Source organism: Lampris incognitus, chromosome 19 (assembly GCF_029633865.1).
Source record: "Lampris incognitus isolate fLamInc1 chromosome 19, fLamInc1.hap2, whole genome shotgun sequence".
Classification (NCBI taxonomy): domain Eukaryota; kingdom Metazoa; phylum Chordata; class Actinopteri; order Lampriformes; family Lampridae; genus Lampris; species Lampris incognitus.
The window spans coordinates 22,314,820-22,331,540 of record NC_079229.1 but is presented as its reverse complement, the minus strand read 5'-3'; the positions used below and the strand labels follow the sequence as shown (position 1 = coordinate 22,331,540).

The following is a 16,721-nucleotide window of genomic DNA, read 5'->3' as shown; positions in this document are numbered from 1 at the left end:
CACACACCTCCTGGGACCTGTTCCATGAAGATCTTGATGTAGCCGTTCTCCGAGACAGAGCCAAGGTATTGGACGATGTTCCTGTGTTTCAGGTATTTGTGAAGGGCGATCTCCTCGTGGAGGGGCTGGGAATACCTGACAAACAGGGAGAGAGCACTCAGCATTTTTTTATCTTTGATTATTTTGGTCATTTAGTCATGTGGGCTCCATTTCACCCGTTCACACCTGATCCCTGCTCAGTATAACCATCATCCTCCAATGTTGACAATAAGCAGCTCCACAGAAGAAATTTGGAGGTTACAGGCAACAAGTTGTTGGTGGAGATCCCAGAAAGTGTTAAGGAGAGAAACGCTGTTCAGTTGCTCTGGGAATTCAAACCAGCAACCTAAAGTGTATATGTCTGCCACTGTAGTGTTTAGGTCACAACCTCCCTCCAGACACACACACCCACACACACACACACACCCACACACACACACACACACACACGCATATATATATATATTCACACTTTCAAACAAAAACATGGTGATAGAGGCATTCTCTCTCTCACCTGCTGTCTCTCTCAGGAATCTCTTTGATGGCAATGCGGACTTGATTGCTAAGGTCCCTCCCAGCATACACCACTCCATAGGTGCCCCGACCTAGCACCACCCTGTCCCCGGTCTCATTGGTGTCATATTCATACTGCAAAACACACACACACAGACAAGATTATTGAGTGTGCATAAAGACAGAGAGGCTAATATTCAAACAGCAGTACTACTATAGTTATTTGAATTATTGAGTTGATTCATGTGAATGCTATACATTACTTTCTCTTCATTCCAATTTTCATACATTACAATATGAAGCATGATAATATGAAGAATCCTTAAAGAGAGACTGACATGCCCTTTCTGAACACATTTTTTAACATTGGGAGTTTGAATCATAACCGAAAATAGGTGTGGTTTTATGAATTCAAAGCTATTGGCTACTCTGTGTCAAACGTCACTGCGCTACCGCTACTGCTCATACCGCTCATGTCCACCGACAGGATAACTGACCGATAAACGTCAATTAATATCACAATTCGGGGAGTATTTTGACTTCATAACTCAAAATGTGTTACAAACAACAATAACACACAGGTACGTGGATATAAAGTTTTTATTTTAGGGTTTTAAACATGAGCGGTAGCATAGTGACGTTTGACTTGGATCCAGTTACCCACAGGTCTCATACGTAGTATAGAGGGCTGTGTAACCCTACATGCAAACTGACTAGTGTCTACATATCCAGAGGCACAATTTGTCATTGGACACCATCTGCAGTCAATCACAGATCTCTATCGAGTGGCCGCAGACGCGCTGTTTTGGCCACCGAATTTCTCCGTGGTCACATTCCAACTTAGAACATAGCCTATCAATAGGAATTTTCAGATTTTGATGTCAGTATCACTTTAATGTTATTGTTTTGTCAACCTTGAACATGTATTACTCATGATACTTTAAATGCAATGGTATTTGCTGTAAGTGGTAGTTTTGTTAATGGCAGGCATCATCTCATATCTCAGGTTTCTGATCTCATTTCTCATTTCAGATTGCAATCTACATGTCCTAAATTAATATACACACACCCAAACATCCAAGAACACTAACACACATATGCACACCTATACACACAAACACCCAACATCCAAGAGCACTAACACACTTATGCACATGCACACACACACACACACACACACACACACACACACACACACACACACACACACAGACCTCCAGTGTGTCACCTTCTCCCTCTCCCTCCAGCTCCACAGCATTCCCTGTACCATCAGAAATCATCTCTTTCACCATGGAACAAAACCTACACACACACAAATCATGGCACATTTTTGTCATGTATCTGGCCAAGTATTGTGATGATACTGACATGCACCTAAATAAACTCTCACATACTATAACACATACAGACAAACATTTGCATCCCGTGCGCGCATGCGCGCGCGCACACACACACACACACACACACAATTACAAATAGTGTGTGTCCTTACCGAGCACATTGATCCTCGGTAGAGAAGTAGATCTGAAAGTCGTCTGAGTTGTCATGGACGTATAGGAAACAGCAGCGCTCATCAAACTTACTAATACTGTAGAGAGAGTTTTTTTTATCATTGTTTTTTAGGGCTTTTGTTACTTTGCTTGTGTGTGTGTGTGTGACTGTGAGTTAGTGTGTGTATGTGTGTGAGATTCTTCTGTTGAGGATTGGAATAAAATATACCAACAGTATGGACCCTAGCATGCAAGTAAACAGCAAATTCTGCAGACATCCTCATTTATTTTGGTGATTTGCGGGATCACCGTAGTGCAACTAATCCAGCAATGTGTTGGTAAACCCCAGGATGTTGTACTAGTTGCTGGATACAATCATACAATCCTACCTGATGCCTTTGATGGACATTGCAGTGAAGTTCCACTCATGGATCCCTTTCTGGAGCAGAAGAGACAGTTCAACACTTTCACAATATATATTTATGGGATTTTCAAATAAAAGAAATATAATCATACCTGTCAAACACATTACAAGTACAAATGAAACAAAGTGTTTTGTCAATGAAGAAAAAACAGCAAATACATGCACATATAGAAGTGTTATAAACTAAGCAAACACCATAATGTGCCATTAAACAATGAGTTAAAAATCAACAGTGAGAGTGAAGTGGATGCTGTTCTAACTTCTTTAATATTAAAAGGGGGGTCAGGCAAGGAGATTGTTTGAGCCCTTTGCTCTTCGCAATTTCCATTGAGCCATTAGCAGAAATTATAAGACAAGAAGGTAATATCAAAGGAATAAAAGATGGAGGCATAGAACACAAAATTTCACATTTTACTGATGACATCATGATGTATATAGGTGAACCTATATTGACAGTTCCAGCTTTTCTTAAAATCCTAAGGGATTATGGGGAAATATCAGGCTATAAAACCAATGACTAAAAATCTGAAGCGATGATGCTCTCAGGTGACCAGCCTACACAACTAGATGAAAGGGTTAAATTCCACTGGTCCCACAGGGGTTTTAGATACGTTGGAATTAATATCACCCCATGTACCCCAAAACTATTCAATGCAAATTATGTAAAGTTAATAAGGGAGATAAAAGCAGACCTCCAAAGATGGGAGATTCTTCCCCTATCCCTGATTGGAAGAGTGGAAGCTATTAGAATTAATATTTTGCCTAGACTTCTTTTTTTATTTCAGTATCTACCGATAGAAGTACCTATAGCTAAACTCAAACTCTTGGACAAGCTTTTCTCTAAATTCATGTGGCAAAATAAGACACCTAGAATTACACTAAAAACACTGTTGAATACCAAACATAAAAGGGGTCTTAATTTACCCAACCTCAAACACTACGACTGGGCAGCACAATTAAGAACACTGGTAGCATGGATAACAGAAGATAAGGAAACACATTGGGTGGATATAGAACAAAATTCACACTCGGATGTTCCGTTGGGCATGCTGCCCTTTTTAACCCAAGCACAATGGAACAAAATTAAAATACAAAATGAATGGATCAAGTTTACCTTGAAGGTCTGGTCAAACATACGAAAACAATTAAACATCCCAACTATTTCTAGGGCCCTTAAAATAGCTAAAAAAAAAAGTTTTAAATTGCCAGCTAAAAATATGGGTTTTAAAAAATGGAATGACAGAGGCCTGTGTATTATAGACCAACTATTTGAAGGGGAGATCCTACAATCATTTGACAAACTCCAACAAGAATTTAATCTCACTAGAAGTGACTTTTACAGATTCCTACAAATAAGACACTACTTACAAACACACTCTGAATGGCAACAGATATGTAAAATACCATCTAATCCTTGAAGCATTTTTCATATCAACAGTAAAGGGAACAATAACCCAGCCACTGAGGATGCACAAGCCAGTGCATTCTTAGTGCCGGTCCCAAGCCCGGATAAATGGGGAGGGTTGCGTCAGGAAGGGCATCTGGCGTAAAATCTCTGCCAAATCAAATATGCGGATCATAAGTAAGATTTACATACCGGATCGGTCGAGGCCCGGGTTACCAACGACCGCCACTGGTACTATTAACCAGCAGGGTGCCAGTGGAAATTATGCTACTGTTGGGTGAAGGAGAAGGAGAGGGGTAAGGCATGTCCAGAGGCAGCAAGAGAGGAGGAAGGGTAGGAGTGTGGAGGTGAGAGTCGGAACTTTGAATGTTGGCACTCTGACTGGTAGAGGGAGAGAGCTGGCTGATATGATGGAAAGAAGAAAGGTAGGCCTACTGTATATGCAAGCGACCAGGTGGAAGCGGAGTAAGGCCAGGAGTATTGGAGGTGGGTTCAAACTCTTCTACTATGGTGCAAATGGGAGGAGAAATGGGGTAGGGATAATTCTGAAGAGTATGTCAAGAGTGTGCTGGAGGTGAAGACAGTGTCAGATAGAGTGATGAGTATGAAGCTGGAAATCGAAGGTGTATTGATGAATGTTATCAGTGCATATGCCCCACAAGTTGGATGTGAGATGGAAGAGAAAGAAGAATTCTGAAGTGAGTTGGATGACGTGGTGGAGAGTGTACCCAAGGAGGAGAGAGTGGTGATTGGAGTGGACTTCAATGGACATGTTGGTGAAGGGAACAGAGGTGATGAGGAGGTGATGGGTAGGTATGGTGTCAAGGAGAGAAATGTGGTAGGACAGATGGTGGATTTTGCCAAAAGGATGGAAATGGTTGTGGTGAATACATATTTCAAGAAGAGGGAGGAACACAGGGTGACGTACAAGAGTGGAGGAAAGTGCACACAGGTGGACTATATCTTATTTAGAAAGCATGATCTAAAAGGGATTGGAGACTACAAGGTGGTGACAGGGGAGAACGTAGATAGGCAGCATCGGATGGTGGTCTGTAGGATGATTTTGGAGACCAAGAAGAGGAAGTGATTGAAGGCAGAGCTGAAGATCAGGTGGTGGAAGTAGAAGAAGGGAGACTGTTGTGTGGAGTTCAGGGGGGAGTTAAGACAGGCGCTGGGTGGTAGTAATGAGTTCTCGTATGGCTGGGCAGGTACTGCAGAAATAGTGAGGGAGACAGCTAGGAAGGTACTTGGTGTGTCATCAGGACAGAGGAAGGAAGACAAGGAGACTTAGTGTTGGAATGAGGAAGTACAGCAAATTATACAGAGGAAGAGGTTGGCAAAGAAGAAGTGGGATAGTCAGAGAGATGAAGAAAGTAGTCAGGAGTAAAAGAAGATGCAGTGTAACGTGAAGAGAGAGGTGGCAAAGGCAAAGGCAAAGGCGTATGGTGAGTTCTATGAGAGGTTAGACACTAAGAAAGGAGAAAAGGACTTGTACCGATTAGCTAAACAGAGGGACCGAGCTGGGAAGAATGTGCAGCAAGTTAGGGCGATCAAGGATAGAGATGGAAATGTGCTGATAAGTGAGGAGTGTACTGGGAAGGTGGAAGGAATACTTTGAGGGGCTGATGAATGAAGAAAATGAGAGAGAGAGAGAGAGAGAGAGAAGGTTGGATGATGTGGGGATAGTGAATTAGGAAGTGCAGTGGATTAGCAAGGAGGAAGTGAGGGAAGCTATGAAGAGGATGAAGAGTGGAAAGGCAGTTGGTCCTGATGACATACCTGTGGAGGCATGGAGATGTTTAGGAGAGATGGCAGTGGGGTTTTTAAATAGATTGTTTAAAACAATCTTGGAAAGCGAGAGGATACCTGAGAAGCATACTGGTACTGATTTTCAAGAACAAGGGCGATGTGCACAACTGCAGCAACTACAGAGGTATAAAGTTGATCAGCCACAGCATGATGATATGGGAAAGAATAATAGAAGATAGGTTAAGAGGAGAGGTGATGATTAGCGAGCAGCAGTATGGTTTCATGCCATGAAAGAGCACCACAGATGTGATGTTTGCTTTGAGAATGTTGATTGAGAAGTATAGAGAAGGCCAGAAGGAGTTGCATGAGGGAAGTGTGACAGTGGTGAGGTGTGCAGTTGGAATGACAGATGGGTTCAAGGTGGAGGTAGGATTACATCAAGGATTGGCTCTGAGCCCTTTCTTGTTTGCAATGGTGATGGACAGGTTGACAGACGAGATCAGGCAGGAGTCTCCGTGGATGATGATGTTTGCAGATGACATTGTGATCTGTAGCGAGAGTAGGGTGCAGGTTGAGGAGAGCCTGGAGAGTCGGAGGTATGCACTGGAGAGAGGAGGAATGAGAGTCGGTAGGAGCAAGACGGAATACATATGTGTGAATGAGAGGGAGAAGAGCAGAATGGTGAGGATGCAAGGAGTAGAGGTGACGAAGGCAGATGAGTTTAAATACTTGGGGTCAACTGTCCAAAGTAACGGGGAGTGCAGAAGAGAGGGGAAGAAGAGAGTGCAGGCAGGGTGGAGTGGGTGGAGAAGAGTGTCAGGAGTGATTTGCAACAGAAGGGTACCAGCAAGAGTTAAAGGGCAGGTTTACAAGATGGTTGTGAGACCAGCTATGTTATATGGTTTGGAGACAGTGGCACTGACAAAAAGACAGGAGGCGGAGCTGGAGGTGGCTGAGCTGAAGATGCTAAGATTTTCATTGGGAGTGACAAAGAAGGACAGGATTAGGAATGATTATATTAGAGAGACAGCTCAGGTTGGACGGTTTGGAGACAAAGCAAGAGAGGCAAGATTGAGATGGCTTGAACATGTGTGGAGGAGAGATGTTGGGTATATTGGGAGAAGGACGCTGAATATGGAGCTGCCAGGGAAGAGGAAAAGAGGAAGGCCAAAGAGGAGGTTTATGGATGTGGTGAGGGAAGACATGCGGGTGGCTGGTGTGACAGAGGAAGATGCAGAAGACAGGAAGAAATGGAAACGGATGATCGATCATCATAATTTAATATCATAATTTAATATCACATATATATATATATATATATATATATATATATATATATATATATATATATATATATATATATATATATATAGGATACTTCAAGACATCAATTGGTAACTCTCTTGACATTAAAGAACAATGGGAGCTAGAAATGAATATTATAACTGAAGATGAAACCTGTAGAGTTGGACACAAACTAACAGATATGGAAAGAGGTCGACTGGAAGGTCAAAATTAGGTTTTTCAAAACTCCCCCTGTAATAGCAAGATATAGTGGGGCATCAAACTTATGCTGGAGGGAGTGTGGATTTATTGGAGACCACACACATATTTTTTGGGACTGCCCTAAATTATCTTAAATACTTGAAAGATGTCCAGATGGAAATTCAAAATATTATGGGATTTGATTTACCACTAAACCCAGCATGCTATATTTTAGGTGTGGTTCCAGATGACCTTGTAAGAAACCAAAATTATCTTCTTGGGGTACTACTACTAACTGCAAAAAAATTAATAACTATTAACTGGAAAAATAAAAACCCTATAAAAATAAAGATTGGAGGGTGAAAGTAAAATAATTATATATTATGGACAGCATAACTACAAAATTACAACTAAAAACAGATACATTTTATGTTAAATTGGCCCGTTATAGCCAAACTCCCAAGACTGTGTGAAAATATATGATGTACATGAGTATGACCACCACCCTTACTTCTCCTGAAATAGATACAGCTCCGTATAATATGTTAACATGCTGACCTCTCTATCAATGGTGATGCCACGCTTGATTGACAATAAAGAAACTTTTAAATGTGAATATAATTTCTTGTAATGCCTCTCTATATATGTAATTACATCATAAGCTGCAACCCTCCTGTTTTGATTGTATAGACTGAAGTATTGATGATGCGAAAGATTGCTTAAACAATAAAGACTATTCAAAAACAAACAAGCAAACAAAAAACCGAGTTAAAACTCCTTGCCGTTCACTCACCCAATACCCAAATTGCACAAAAGTTACACCTGAATGCGAATAAAATGAATATAAATAGCACTGCTGAAGGTAAGAGATTAGACCGCTTGGGATGGAGGGAACAGAGGAGAAGAGAAGTAGAGGGAGGTGCTGTTCTGACCGTCTCAGCAGGCGACACATGCCAGATAGAGACATTCTTCTCCTCCGCCTCATTGTTAATGGACACATAGGAGGGCTGATACACCTTGGTGGGCTCCAGAATTAACACCTGTAATAGACAAAGACAAAGAAATAGACAAAGATAACTGAGCTCAAATGTCCTTTTTACTAATTTATCAGCGCTTTTGTTCTTTCACTCCTTCTTTTATCTTGGTTTTTTTCTGTTATTCATTTTAAAAAAATTGCTTGCCTTCATGTGATTATGAGAAGTTTTGTTTTAGTGATAATAGTTGTAATAATAACAGTAGTATAATAGTATTAGTACTTGTAGTAGTAATCCTTTTTTTTCTTCTTTTTTTTGGACTCCCCCCCTTTTCTCCAAATTGTTCTTGGCCAATTACCCCACTCTTTCAAGCCGTCCTGGTTGCTGCTCCACCCCCTCTGCCCAGCCGGGGAGGGCTGCAGACTACCACATGCCTCCTACGATACATGTGAAGTCGCCAGCCGCTTCTTCTCACCTGAGAGTGAGGAGTTTCGCCAGGGGGACTTGGGTGTGGGAGGATCACGCTATTCCCGCAGTTCCCCCTTGCCCCCAAACAGGTGCCCCGACTAACCAGAGGAGGCACTGGTGCAGCAACCAGGACACATACCCACATCTGGCTTCTCACCCGCAGACACGGCCAATTGTGTCTGTAGGGACACCCAACCAAGCTGGAGCTAACACGGGGATTCGAAACAGCGATCCCCATGTTGGTAGGCAACAGAATAGACTGCCATGCCACTCAGACACCCCCTTGTAGTAGTAATCCTAATCCTAATAGTAGTGGCCATAGTGGCAACAGCAATAGTGATGGTAGTGGTAATACTGACAGTAGTAGTAGTGTTAACACTAATAGTGGTGGTGGTAATAGCAGTAGTCATAGTATTAGTAGTAGTAGCAGCTGCAGCAGTAGGAATGGTAGTTGTATTAATAGTGGCAGTATTATTAGTAATGGTAGTAGTAGTGTAAACATTACATAGTAGTGGCACTGGTAGCAGTGTCAGCAGCAGCAGTAGTAGTGGTGGTAGTGGTAGTAGTAGTAGTAGTAGTAGTGGTGGTGGTAGTAGTAGTAATAGTAGTCGTAGTAGTAGTCTCAGAGCATATTTTGATATGTTTACCGGGAACCGCAGGCCATTGGTGGTGCCCCGTGTGGCCTCTACGATGATGTCCATCCAGAAGTTGAGCCTCTCTCGCTGGGGTGAATGTTCCACGGTTTGCTTTTTAAACCTCTGGATCAGCTGCAGGTTCTGCACCACTGATCGCAAGTACCTGAGGGACAAAACAAAAACAAAAACAAACATTAAAGGAGCAGGATGAGGAGAAAAAAAACGAGAGAATATTGAAAAGGGAGGTGAGAAAATGAAAGCACAATCTGATATCAACCCTGAGAAAATAATGATTTATCTATCCGTTCAGAATTGTTAGGGTTGCCATGTACCTAAGCCCTTCTTGTACTACACATTAATAATTCAGAGGATGGAAACACTTGTTATTCAATAGTTAATTAAATTTAATCTGAACGGTGATTGTGTTATTCACCCACAGCCATCACATTATGTCATTAAAATAATTTATGATATGTGAAAGCAAAAAAAAAAGTTACCATGCACCACTTTAAATGTGGCCCTTTTACCACCAAAATCAATCTCGTATGAAAGAAAATGGAGGAAGAAAGAAGTTTCTTTGGATGCAGTTGAGACCATAATATTATGTTTTATATACATCAAATCAAATTAAAAAAACATTCCCAGACTGCATTTTCCGAGACGTCTCTTACTTGTAACTGACAATATCAACCAGCTAACTACAAACCCCAATTCCAATGAAGTTGGGACGTTGTGTAAAACGTGAATAAAAACAGAATACAATGATTTGCAAATCCTTTTCAACCTATATTCAATTGAATACGATACAAAGACAAGATATTTAATGTTCAAACTGATAACCTTTATTGTTTTTTGCAAATATTCACTCATTTTGAATTTGATGCCTGCAACACGTTCCAAAGAAGCTGGGACAGGGGCAACAAAAGACTGGGAAAGTTGAGGAATACTCAAAAAACACCTGTTTGGAACATTCCACAGGTGAACAGGTTAATTGGAAACAGGGGAGTGTCATGATTGGGTATAAAAGGAGCATCCCCGAAAGGCTCAGTCGTTCACAAGCAAGGATGGGGCGAGGGTCACCACTTTGTGAACAACTGCATCAGTAAATAGTCCAACAGTTTAAGAACAACGTTTCTCAATGTACAATTGCAAGGAATTTGGGGATTTCATCATCTACAGTCCATAATATCATCAAAAGATTCAGAGAATCCAGAGAAATCTCTACACGTAAGCGGCAAGGCTGAAAACCAACATTGAATGCCCGTGACCTTCGATCCCTCAGGCGGCACGGCATTAAAAACCGACATCATTCTGTAAAGGATATTACCACGTGGGCTCAGGAACACTTTGGAAAACCATCGTCGATTAACAGAGTTCGTTGCTACATCTACAAGTGCAAGTTAAAACTCTACCATGCAAAGCGAAAGCCATATATCAACAACATCCAGAAATGCCGCTGGCTTCTCTGGGTCCGAGCTCATCTGAGATGGACTGATGCAAAGTGGAAAAGTGTGCTGTGGTCTGACGAGTCCACATTTCAAATTGTTTTTGGAAATCATGGACGTTGTGTCCGCCGGGTTAAAGAGGAAAAGGACCATCCAGATTGTTATCAGCACAAAGTTCAAAAGCCTGCATCTGGGATGGTATGGGGGTGTGTTAGTGCCCATGGCATGGGTAGCTTGCACATCTGTGAAGGCACCATTAATGCTGAAAGGTACATACAGGTTTTGGAGCAACATATGCTGCCATCCACACAACGTCTTTTTCAGGGACGTCCCTGCTTATTTCAGCAAGACAATGCCAAGCCACATTCTGCACATGTTACAGCAGCGTGGCTTCGTAGTAAAAGAGTGCGGGTACTAGACTGGCCTGCCTGCAGTCCAGACCTGTCTCCCATTGAAAATGTGTGGTGCATTATGAAGCGCAAAATACAACAACGGAGACCCCGGACTGTTGAGCAACTGAAGTCGTACATCAAGCAAGAATGGGCAAGAATTCCACCTACAAAGCTTCAACAATTAGTGTCCTCAATTCCCAAATGCTTATTGAGTGTTGTTAAAAGGAAAGGTGATGTAACACAGTGGTAAACATGCCCCTGTCCCAGCTTTTTTGGAACATGTTTTAGGCATCAAATTCAAAATGAGTGAATATTTGCAAAAAAACAATATAGTTTATCAGTTTGAACATTAAATATCTTGTCTTTGTAGTGTATTCAACTGAATATCGGTCGAAAAGGATTTGCAAATCATTGTATTCTGTTTTTATTTACGTTTTACACAACGTCCCAACTTCATTGGAATTGGGGTTTGTATTTAACGGGTAACTGCAATTATTTTCAAGGGAATTTTATCCTCTAGTTACTAATCATTTCATATAAGTGGGTGTTTGTCACACTAGAACGAAACTGTGAAAGTTGTACTGAAAATAAACTACTATAAAAATAAAAAATGTCCGTATCGCAGACGTGTCGTATGGTTTGTATTTGTTTACCAGAGGGGTGGTTTGAGTTTGAAGAGCTTCTCTGCAGCCTGTGTGGCTTTGGGGATGTCATTCGCCAACATGCTGACTGTGAAGAACTGACCGACATCCCAGTAGTTATTCATCTTCTCCAGGGAACCTTTACGCCCCAAAAGACTGTTGAGTCTCACACCTGAGAGGAGGAATACAAAGCGAGATGAAATAGCCGACCTGCATTACATCTACGGAACAAGTTACTTTGAATGTTAAACAGTGTAAAATATTTTGTGTTGTAAACTCTCGCATCTCTCAACTGACTACGTATTTACCAAATGGTCCTCATGACAGCGTTATGCAAAATAGGTAGAAATTTCTTTTTAGTTCCTCCTCCATAGTAAAGTAAGCATACATTAACGGGTGAGATGGGATATAAGACCAAGAAAAAAGGGGCGTCTGGGTAGCATGGCAGTCTATTTCTTTGCCTACCAACACGGGTATCGCCAGTTTGAATTCCCATGTTACCTCCGGCTTGGTCGGGTCTCCCTACAGACCCAATTGGCTGTGTCTGTGGGTGGGAAGCTGGATGTAGATATGTGTCCTGTTCGCTGCACTAGCATCTCCTCTGGTCGGTTGGGGCACCTGTTCAGGGGGGATGGGGGACTGGGGGGAATAGCGTGATCCTCCCACGCGCTACGTCCCCCTGGCGAAACTCCTCACTGTCAGGTGAAAAGAAGCAGCTGGCGACTCCACATGAATCGGAGGAGACATGTGGTAGTCTGCAGCCCTCCCCGGATTATTGGCAGGGGGGTGGGAGCAGCGACTTGGAACGACTCGGAGGAGTGGGGTAATTGACCAGATACAATTAGGGAGAAAAAAAATCCAAAAAATAAAAAAAGAATCATTTGATCATCAAAAATGGACTCTGTAAAATTATCACGGTTTAAGAATATTTATGTGGCGCTATCTTCGTTATTTTATTTTAATAAGGGCTTTTTATAAGTAAATTAAAACAGCTTTTTCTTGAGAACTGCTATAAGTGGTTTTGTCCAATAATTCCCAGATTAAACTTGAAAAATTATGCTTCAGATAAGATAAAATATCTAATCAACGTAGTTCAACTTGTTTTGAGATATTTGGTCACGCAGGTAAAAAACATGGTCTTACCTTATTTCAAGAAATCTTACCTGGTTGACATATCTTACTGCGATAGTTTATTTTGCTTGTTTTTAGGATTTTCTTACTCGGATATGCTAAATTTTGTCTCAATTTTGACATAGGACTTTTGCAGCATACATTTCACATATACTATGTACACAGTATGACAAGGGTCAGGGTGTCGCTTACCTATTTTCCTCAGTTCAATGGAGCTCTCAAACTGCTGCCCTGCAACTATGAGGAGCACAGCGAGGTTGATACCTGAGTAAAGCGTGGGCTGCAGCTCAAAGCCCTTCCTGTACCTGTAGGAAATGGATGCTTCAGTTGTAGCAGGTTGACAGAGGTGTGTGTGTGTGTGTGTGTGTTTCCTCTCACCATTGTATAGCATTGTCCCTGTTCTTGGTGTCCTTACAATCAGAGTCCAGGAAGATGTCTTTGTAAATCCGTCCACACAGACAGAACATGTCTGGAGCCGGGTGCTCACAAGACTGTAAAACCTGAAGCATCACCCCCAGGGCCTGTTCCCTGTCACCGGGGCTGTTCCTCCTACACACACACACACACACACACACACACACACACACACACATATTAACACAGACGTTCTCAATCAGGTCCTCAGGTACCACCAGTACTGCTGATTTCCTATTCTGCCAGGTAGTTCATTATATTCACCTGTTTGCTCCAGTTATTTCAGCCTCCAGTCAGGAAGCTTTTATAACAAGTGAATGTAATTAGCTACCTGGTCGAATAGAAAACTAGGAGCAATGGGGGTACCTGAGGACCGGACAGAGAACCATTACAGTAACAGATACATATATAGTGTGCAAATGAACAAGCCGGTATCAATTTCCCTGATTAAAACTATGCAAACGTTCAAATATTAACCGGCGACCATTTCTCCATGGCAAAAATGAAATAACTGAATCAAAATTCACCTTTGAAAACAAAAACTATGATGAAATGTAATGACACTTTTTTGTCTTTGTCGGACCGCTACATCAAGTCAAACATTTCTATTCTAGAAACTACCTTGCTGGGATTATTAGACTGATTAAAACAGGCTTGATCACGCCTGCCTGACCGTCATTTTGTCCAAATCCCTGTTGGAGCAGAAGTTGGGTTTTTATTTAGTTATTGGCTTGTTTTCATCATGGAAATGAGGTCACGGACTAATATTTGTTTTAGCACAGATTCCATCAACCAAATGAACTCGGATCTGTGCTCACACACACATACAGGCACAAATGAACAAGAGCTTTTCCATTAAACATCAGGCCCCATAACTCAGGGTGATAATCAACGTTCTGAATCAACTCTGTTACAACAGATCCTGTACAAATGAAAACGACGGAAATGAGCTATTGCATGACTGTGTGTGTCAGGGAAATGTTAAGAAATACACAAAGTAAAAGAGGAAGTCAGTCCGTTACAAATGGGATGTGTGTTTGGGATGTGTGTTTGAGTCAATAAAAGGCTGAAAAACGGTGTTCCTGCCTGAAGAAAGACTTGGGATTTCTAAATAACCCCCTTCATCAATGAAATGTATTAGCTGATCTACCCTTTTTGAAAAATATGTCACCTTCTTTAACAACAGTTACTGCTAAAATGAAGACTTGACAGGCCCATCGTTTGTTTTCTGGAACATCACTGGTGAAACTCTCTCCTACCTGTTTCCTATGAGCTAATTATAGTTATTCTAAAAATAATCTTGTTATCATAACAGCATGTCTTCTTTAAAAAAAAAAGGCATGAAAGGGCACAATCGCTGCAAGTCTGAGTTTAGGTGGGGAAAATTCAGTTTTTTTCGATCTCATTGCACAGACTGAGAGACGTCTGCATGCTTGAAAATGCAACAATAATGGGGAAATACAGTATGTTAGATTATTTGAGAATGTACAGACAAATAAGTTTCGCTGATAGTGAAACCTCTTTTGTGTGACATTTTCTATCAGAGATCTTGTAGATATTGGGGCGTGTTGTTGTTTTGGTTTTTTTGGGGGGGGGTCAAATTATTATCACTACCATATCTCTATACTCGGACACAACCTGCCAAAGTAGGTTAGACATAATATTTTCTCTAAACAAATTACAGTACTGTACAGGATACATTTGAGTAGTAGGTACACCTGTAAATCCTTAAAGGATAAATTAGAAATTACATATTACAGTTCTAAAATATCATAAAACATATTACCGAAAAAAGGACAAATTAGAAATAATGGCCTGGCTCTAATATTAATCTCTCTCCAGTTGAAATAACTGAAGCCCTCGCAACTATCTGAGAAACTAAGGGAACGTTGGTTCTTTCCAGATCTGGACTGGGATCTGGTTCTTGGAGTACCTGTTGAGGGCGAATGCATAGTGGAACTGGATCATAGGCTGCGTAGCTAAGTCACAGGTTGGTAGCATCTCAAGGGTCTGCACCAGCTTGACCATAGCATCATAGTCCTGTGGAGTCAAAGAACATGATATGGCTGTTTGTGTATGTGTGTGTGTGTGTGTGTGTGTGTGTGTGTGTGTGTGTGTGTGTGTGTGTGTGTGTATGTGTGTGTGTTGTGTGTGTGTGTTTGAGGGAGCATGTTTGTGATTATGTGTACATGCGTGTTTATGTGAGTGTGTGTATGTGATGTGAGTGTGAGTGTGTGCATGTGTTTTTGTACGTGTGGTCTCGGCAGTTCTTTGTGCAGGTGTGTGTGTGTGTGTGTGTGTGTGTGTGTGTGTGTGTGTGTGTGTGTGTGTGTGTGTGTGTGTGTGTATTTGTACATACACACATGTGTTGGTACCTGTATGTCTCTGTAGGAAAATAGCAGGTTCATGACTATGTCCTGAGTCAGAACCTCTGTGTTGTCGATCCGTAGTTTAATCCGGGCCAGCTCCTTGGCCAGCTCCTCTCCCTGGTACTTTTCACGAGCTTTCCTTATGTCGTTCAGCAGAGTGTCTTTGAATGAAGCGCTGTGAGATACACAGATAGAGAGAGAACGAGGGAGAGTTCAAACAGGGCAGGGACTCATTCTTCCTCGCATCGTCTTCCATGAGTGACAGGGGTTGATGGGGGTTGAAGCCCTGATCATAGTCTATCTGTATTAAATAGGGCTATGGCATCCTTCTCGATTGGTTTGCTGTGCTGCAACCCACACACTTACACATATTGTTCACACCCCAATTCACACATACGCAATGCACACACACGACAAACTCACACACGTGTAGTACACACACAGGAATACATGTGCATCCTTTCACGTCAATGTAATACACAAACAGGAATACACTCATTCTATTCCCATCATTTTCCCATAGCTACATGCATACTTTTCTTCATATGAGTAAGGTGTTTGTTCAGCTTGCAGGCCAGATTTTCTATTTTCCACTTCCATAGACACCTTTCTCTTACGTGAGTGTGGACATTTGTGTGTGCTGATGGGGTGTGCATGTGTCTGTTAATTCCCACTGTATGTTCGAGTGTGTGTATGAGGAAGTCGGGAGTTACAGAGAAGTATGTAGGAGTGGTGCAGGATATGTATGAGGGAAGTGTGACAGTGGTGAGGTGTGCAGTTGGAATGACAGATGGGTTCAAGGTGGAGGTAGGATTACATCAAGGATTGGCTCTGAGCCCTTTCTTGTTTGCAATGGTGATGGACAGGTTGACAGACAAGATCAGGCAGGAGTCTCCGTGGATGATGATGTTTGCAGATGACATTGTGATCTGTAGCGAGAGTAGGGTGCAGGTTGAGGAGAGCCTGGAGAGTCGGAGGTATGCACTGGAGAGAGGAGGAATGAGAGTCGGTAGGAGCAAGACGGAATACCTATGCGTGAATGAGAGGGAGGACAGTGGAATGGTGAGGATGCAAGGAGTAGAGGTGACGAAGGCAGATGAGTTTAAATACTTGGGGTCAACTGTCCAAAGTAACGGGGAGTGCAGAA

General features: G+C 41.9%; 1 protein-coding gene across 1 annotated transcript in view; it reads right to left on the bottom strand.

The window, feature by feature from the left end:
• The window catches only part of map3k15 (mitogen-activated protein kinase kinase kinase 15), a 57,479-nt gene that overhangs the window by 26,946 nt on the left and 13,812 nt on the right, over positions 1 to 16,721 (bottom strand). Inside the window, exons 5-16 of the mRNA XM_056299570.1 lie at positions 15,581 to 15,749; positions 15,139 to 15,245; positions 13,170 to 13,340; positions 12,984 to 13,096; positions 11,673 to 11,832; positions 9,195 to 9,345; positions 8,038 to 8,145; positions 2,432 to 2,481; positions 2,045 to 2,140; positions 1,767 to 1,854; positions 554 to 687; positions 8 to 135 (exon numbers count right to left, since the gene is read on the bottom strand). Of these exons, the coding sequence (XP_056155545.1) occupies positions 8 to 135; positions 554 to 687; positions 1,767 to 1,854; positions 2,045 to 2,140; positions 2,432 to 2,481; positions 8,038 to 8,145; positions 9,195 to 9,345; positions 11,673 to 11,832; positions 12,984 to 13,096; positions 13,170 to 13,340; positions 15,139 to 15,245; positions 15,581 to 15,749 (1,475 nt within the window). The remainder of the gene's footprint in view (positions 1 to 7; positions 136 to 553; positions 688 to 1,766; positions 1,855 to 2,044; positions 2,141 to 2,431; positions 2,482 to 8,037; positions 8,146 to 9,194; positions 9,346 to 11,672; positions 11,833 to 12,983; positions 13,097 to 13,169; positions 13,341 to 15,138; positions 15,246 to 15,580; positions 15,750 to 16,721) is intronic.